The following is a 6,860-nucleotide window of genomic DNA, read 5'->3' as shown; positions in this document are numbered from 1 at the left end:
ATGTTGGAATCATCTTTATCTCTAACTTTTTAAAATACAAACGAATCAAATTTCTCCTACCACTAATTTAGAGTGCTTTGGTGGGCAAATGTACCCGCGGTTTTTTTCAAATAAAGCAGTAGTTGCAGGATTCTACATTTGAACAATGGTGAAAACATCTCGGATTCCTGCAACAATGACAGTAGTACTGTACTATTACTTGGGAAGTTGATAGTTGCTGAAACAGAGAAAAGACCAAGTACGGTGTACTCGGATATTTGTTGTCAGCTACTCTACTACTAGTGTGTCGCTTTAGTCAATATCAGCCTGCTACGTGCCCCTGATGAGCGCATGTGCCTGCACAGTACGCTCGACATGGACAGCCACTGGTCTCAGAAAGTTCACTGCATCCATGGTAAAAACTGCAAAACTAACTGCGGTTCTCACTGCTGCACACAGAACAGTAGTAGATCTCGAGGATTTGGGAACGCCGAATTGCCAAAATGTATATCTATCAACAGATCTTGTTCATCATATAGAGATTATATAGATGCTGCTCGTATCATACACATACGGAGTAGCAGGAGGCTATGTACACTTGCTTCCTTTGATGATGCCTCTAATGGCTGGCACAAGGAGATGTGGATGGACGGAGGAGCAATCAAGAACCTGGGTGCGGCTTCGCCGGCCGCCGCGCGCTGCTCTCGCCGCGGGGGAGGCCCATCTCCACGTCACGCTCCGCCTGCGCCGGTGGTGACGGGGCCGTCGCGCCGCCGCCGCCGCAGCCGCGTAACCGCCGGAGGGCCGCGATTCTCGCCGCCTCGACCACGGCCGCGACGCCTGCGATAGGGCCCTGCGCAGGCTGCTGCTGCGGCGGCGTCGGCGCCACCGGCCGCCGCGTCGGCGGTGCTACGGCGGCGGCGTCCTGGGATCCGAAGAAGAGCACGTTGGTGGGGAAGTTTGGCGACTCCGGGTCGGCCTCGGGGGCCTGCACGGCGGGCGCCTCGTCGGCGACCGGGCAGCGGCAGAGCGGGCAGGTGGAGTGGGAGCGGAGCCACATGTCGACGCAGTCGACGTGGAAACTATGCCCGCACCGCGGCAGCAGGCGCGCGTCGTCCCCGGCGGCCAGCTCCGTGATGCAGACGGCGCAGTCCGCCGCGGGGTCGCCCGGGGCGACCTCCCTCCGGGGCAGCGCCACGATGGCCGTCTCGTCCAGCCCGCTCCCGTTGCAGGGGCCCCCGAACACGAACCGCGGGCCGCGGCCCCTGCCGTCGGGTCCACCCCCGCCGACGCCGCCGATGGTGGGGGCGGCGCCGCTGTAGCGCTTGGCGCAGAGGAAGAGGTAGAAGAAGATGACGAAGGTGATGAAGATGGCGGCCGCCGCCGCGAGCATGGTCGCCGCCGCCGCCACGGATGTCCCCGTCACCGACATCGATCCGTCCGAATCGCGTCCGTCCTCTAGCCAAAGATCCTCTTCTTCCACAGTCTCGCCGCGTTCTTGGGCTGGAATTGCGTGGATTTAGAGCTTTCTTGCGAGAGATTTGTGAGGAGTGGATTTGAGGTGAAGAGGCGAGAGGAGTGGTACTTGGTGGTGCATATATATGATGGAGCTGTGGAATTGGAATTGGGCGGAGAGGATAACCAGTGTGGCTTTGCTTAGGTTGGTGGTGAGGTCGATTTAGGTGGGGAAAGTGAGAACAGTGGTGAGTGGTCAATGCGAGGACGGGACCGCTTAATAAAATATCGATAGGGGATTATGATGGGGTGACGTGTAATCCAGGAATCAGATTGAGAGGAGTTTTTTTTTTTTGAAAACACAATATATTGAGCTAGCAAGCCGCCTCATTAAAAACCTTCCAGTCCCTTACGGTACCCTGGTAAGGAAAAGAGTGCGTCTGGAACTTGCTGCTCCACAATTAAAGTTTGGTTACATCGCTGATGAGTTGCGGAATAATAAAGCAAGGGGGTTCATCGACCCAATTACATGAAATTTTACTACTAAAACACTCCCTAGCAATCTCATGAGCTACCTCATTTGCTTCCCTCGGGCAGAATTGAATTTGAACACCTCCAATGAGCGCTATTAGATCAACACAATCAGCAAAGATTGCCGATGACTCATTCCACCACATGGCTTCACCTGTGCAGGCCTCAACAGTTTCCATAGAATCAGATTCCACTTGGATATTATTGCATCCCATATGATTTGCAAGTCGTAGTCCTTCTCTCATGGCCATCGCCTCCGCCACAGCGACAGACGCAATATTTGGCAAGAAACTAGAAGATGCCGCTACAAATCTTCCATCATGGTCTCGCAAAACAACACCTGTTGAACCTGCGTGAACGTCAGGATGAAAAGATCCATCAACATTTACCTTGATTATTCGAGAAGGTGGCCGGCTCCATTCTTGACGTGGAGTGGAAGGTCTTGAAAGAGCTTTACTGGAATTTGACGCAATGGTTAAGATCGACATTTTACATTTGAACATTGGAGGGACTTGCTCATTATGGGTGCGTTGGCGTCGGATCCACCAGAGATACCAGCACCCAATAGCAATAACCTCTTTTAGGCCCACCTCAAAACCTGGTAGAGTGACATCTTGCCTCCTTAGAAGAATTTCCAGGACCGCAGAACCAGAACGATCGTCTCCCGTCACTTCATCCATTATTTGTGTGATGCCAAGGGACTCCCAAAGCATGACAGCGGTAGGGCATTTGAAACATAGATGCAAAACATCTTCTGCTCCTTGGTTACATATAGGACAACCTCCATCAGTATCCACATGGCGATTTGCCAAAATTGACTTAAGTGGTAAAATACCATGAAGTGACCGCCAAATGAATATTTTGATTTTACTCGGAATCTTCAGTTTCCAAACAATTTTCCACACCGGGTTATTTACTGATGATCCTGGGAGCGCTAATTGTGCCGCACTCGCTCCAAACCGATGTCTCCATTGTATGTGGTATCCAGACTTGACTGTATACTGCCCATGCTTAGTATAATTCCATGCAATAAAATCATCAAAACCTTGGTTGTTCAAAGGAATTTCCAAGATACGGTTAATGTCAACCGGGTAAAAGATATCTTGAAGTCGCTCCTCATCCCATGTACCTGTATTTGGACAAATAAGCTCCGCGACCTTCGTGAAATTTCCATATCCCCTTGGTGTCAAAATCTTTCTATCCGGACTCGAAGGAATCCAGGGATCAGTAAATATGTTTATATTTTCTCCATTGCCTACCCGCCAAATATAGCCTCGTTTAAAGGTTTTTATACCAGCCAGGATACTTTGCCAAGTAAATGATGATCCATTCTTAGGTCCAGCTTTCAATATATCACTGTTGGGATAATATTTAGATCTCAGGACCTTTGCACATAAAGAATCTGGCTCATTTACTAATCTCCAAACTTGTTTAGCAAGCATTGCAAGGTTGAAGGAGTGGAAATCCCGAAACCCCATTCCTCCATCAGATTTAGGATAACAGAGTTTCCACCAAGCCATCCAATGCATCTTCTTACTATTCTCATCATCACCCCACCAAAATTGCGCAATAGCATCAGTCATACGTTTGCACACTGCAATAGGAATTTCAAAAACTGACATCGCATATACTGGGATAGCTTGAGCAACTGCTTTCAACAAAATTTCCTTGCCTCCTATAGATAAAAGTTTCTCTTTCCAGCCATTAATCCTTTGGATAATTCGCTCAACAAAATGAATGAAGCAGTCACTTCTATCAGCTCCTACTATGGCTGGTAGACCAAGGTATTTATCAGATAAGGCTTCTGTATCAATATGTAATGTTGCACATATTTCCGCCCTTACGAGGACATGAGTATTAGGAGAAAAGAAGATACTTGACTTCGCCAAACTCACCAACTGACCCGAATTTGCACAATAGGTATCCAAAACTTGCTGCAAGGAAGTTGCATTATTCATATCCGCCTTCATGAGAATAAGAGAATCATCAGCAAAAAGTAAATGAGAGACTGACGGTGCATTCCTGCACACTCTTAACCCATCTATGCCACCAACTTCTTCTTCATGCAATAAGAGACTAGATAAACCTTCCGCACATATAAGGAACAAATATGGAGAGAGGGGGTCCCCTTGACGGAGCCCCCTAGTAGGTGAAAACATCTCAGTTTCTTCTGAATTAAATCTTACTTGGTATCTCACAGACCTCACACACGCCATCATAATTGTGATCCAACTTATTTTTTAAGTTGGTAACCAGTGTTGATTTGGTTCATCTTTGTTGACACAATGCTTTCAATTCAGAGTCTTCGCAGCTAGCAACCCCGATTTTATATGCTAGCAGCATTGTTTACATGTCTCACTTCTTGGTTGATATAAAGCCAACTTATTTTTTATTCAGATGTTATTACCTAGTCTTCATGTCCAACTGAAAATAATGTGTAGCTACACACTCATACGCAATTTTCATGTGGAAAATTATGATGCGAATGAATCTAACGTTTCTAGAGTCAACCTAAAACTAACTTAATTTTCAGTTGGCCTATATGACTAGCAAAAAGGGAGGATTATTTACCCATTGTCTTATTTTTCTCAGAATCCCGAGTGCACACATCACTACATTGTGTAGTACTTAGGCATGTCCTATTAATATAAGAGTCATTCAATTCCAAAAATGACCACAAAAATTGATGCTTTCTTATTATGGACAAGAATATTGCCTAAGTACCAAAAAAGTGATACATACATGGGTTTAATGAGACATACATTACGCCAAACTCGGTGTTTGATCCCTAATGGATGGGGTATAACTACATTCCTGGCAATCGTATCACATATTGGTTTTTGGGTGGATGCGCAATTATTGTCGTGTTGTCCGGCTCGGTAGATAGACTCTAATCGTGTAACTTTATGTCGAGGCGGGTGTCATGGATGAGTTGGCGCGGAAAACGTGGTCTGCATATGATTGGCATGGGTATAACCTTTGCTACGACTAGTTTGGATCATGCAATATTGGAGCTCAAGGGCGAGCAGGGATAGCGTTATCAAAATTTTGGAACCTCTAGCGCAATTGAATTCTTGGTGTGTGGACGAGGAGGTGGAACATGGACTCTTGCAGCCCTTGCGTCTTCACATCCATCGAAGAGTCCTAGGTATGCTCGTCCAACTCAATCGGTGTTTCTTCCCTAATGACATGAGTATGCCATATCGGATCCTTAACATTTTTTTCCCTGTGATACGTCTCCAACGTACCTATAATTTCTGATGTTCCATGCTTGTTTTATAACAATACTTACATGTTTTGCTTGCACTTTATAATGTTTTTATGCATTTTCCGGAACTAACCTATTAACGAGATGCGAAGTGCCGGTTCTCGTTTTCTCGCTGTTTTTGGTTCCGAAAAGGCTGTTCGGGCAATATTCTCGGAATTCGACGAAACGAAGACCCAACATCTTATTTTTCCCGGAAACATCCAGAACACCGAAGGAGAGTCAGAGAGGGGCCAGGGGGCCACCACACAACATGGCGGCGCGGCCCCAGGCCTGGCCGCGCCGGCCTACTGTGAGGGGGGCCCAGGCACCCTCCGACTCCGTCTCTTCGCCTATATAAGCCCTTTCGACCTAAAAACGCGATACCAATTGACGAAACTCCAGAAAGACTCCAGGGGCGCCGCCACCATCGCGAAACTCCATTCGGGGACAGAAGTCTCTGTTCCGGCACCCTTCCGGGACGGGGAAGTGCCCCCGGAAGCCATCTCCATCGGCGCCACCGCCTCCATCATGCTCCGCGAGTAGTTCCCCCATTGACTACGGGTTCTAGCTGTAGCTAGTTGGTATTCTCTCCCCCATGTACTTCAATACAATGATCTCATGAGCTGCCTTACATGATTGAGATTCATCTGATGTAATCGGTGTTGTGTTTGTCGGGATCCGATGGATTGTTACATTATGATTAGTCTATCTATAAAGTTGTGAAGTTATTGTTGCTGCAATCTTGTTATGCTTAATGCTTGTCACTAGGGTCCGAGTGGCATGATCTTAGATTTAAGCTCTATACTTATTGCTTAGATTGTATCTACAAGTTGTATGCACATGTCTATGTCCGGAACCAAAGGCCCCAAAGTGACGAAATTGGGACAACCGGAGGGGAAGGCTTAGATATGAGGATCACATGTTTTCACGGAGTGTTAATGCTTTGCTCCGGTGCTCTATTAAAAGGAGTACCTTAATTTCCAGATAGATTCCCTAGAGGCCCGAGCTGCCACCGCTGGTAGGACAAAAGATGTTGTACAAGTTTCTCATTGCGAGCACGTATGACTATATATGGAAAACATGCCTACATGATTAATGATCTTGATGTTCCGTCTTAATGCTATTTCAATCCTATCAATTGCCCGATCGTAATTTGTTCACCCAACACTTGTTATTGGAGAGTTACCACTAGTGTAGATAGCCGGGAACCCCAGTCCATCTCTCATCATCATATACTCGTTCTATATGTCATTGGAAGTAGTATCAACTATTTTACGGTGCCATTGCCTCCGTGTTACTATTACTCGTCTGTTGTGTTACTATTACTATCGCTCTCATATTACTCGCTGCTTTCACATTACCCCCGTTACTAGTGCTTTTCCAGTGCGAGTTGAACCGACAACTCGGTTGTTAAGGCTTATAAGTATTCTTTACCTCCCCTTGTGTCGAATCAATAAATTTGGGTTTTACTTTCCTCGAAGACTGTTGCGATCCCCTATACTTGTGGGTTATCAAGACTATTTTCTGGCGCCGTTGTCGGGGAGGCATAGCTCTACTCATAAGTTCACCTGGGGAGTACACTCTACCTCTCTCTGTTTTTGTTTTATTTTATTTTGTTTTGCTTAGTTTACTTTTGTCTAGTTTATTT

The 6,860-nt window shown here is 46.7% G+C and overlaps 1 protein-coding gene across 1 annotated transcript; it reads right to left on the bottom strand.

Moving 5' to 3' along the window:
* Positions 1-474: 474 nt before the first annotated feature.
* LOC124698548 (E3 ubiquitin-protein ligase EL5-like) lies at positions 475-1,700 on the bottom strand. The gene has a single exon (XM_047231035.1). It carries the CDS (start codon positions 1,409-1,411, stop codon positions 641-643), a length of 771 nt encoding a protein of 256 aa, XP_047086991.1. The 5' UTR covers positions 1,412-1,700; the 3' UTR covers positions 475-640.
* Positions 1,701-6,860: the final 5,160 nt, after the last annotated feature.

The sequence above is a fragment of the Lolium rigidum genome, chromosome 3 (genome assembly GCF_022539505.1).
Source record: "Lolium rigidum isolate FL_2022 chromosome 3, APGP_CSIRO_Lrig_0.1, whole genome shotgun sequence".
NCBI lineage: Eukaryota > Viridiplantae > Streptophyta > Magnoliopsida > Poales > Poaceae > Lolium > Lolium rigidum.
The sequence above is the reverse complement of the archived record's forward strand: the minus strand, read 5'-3'. Positions and strand labels throughout refer to the sequence as shown.

Bases quoted from the DNA above. Each gene is read 5' to 3' on its own strand.
- LOC124698548 (XM_047231035.1), bottom strand. From the start codon at position 1,411: ATGTCGGTGACGGGGACATCCGTGGCGGCGGCGGCGACCATGCTCGCG.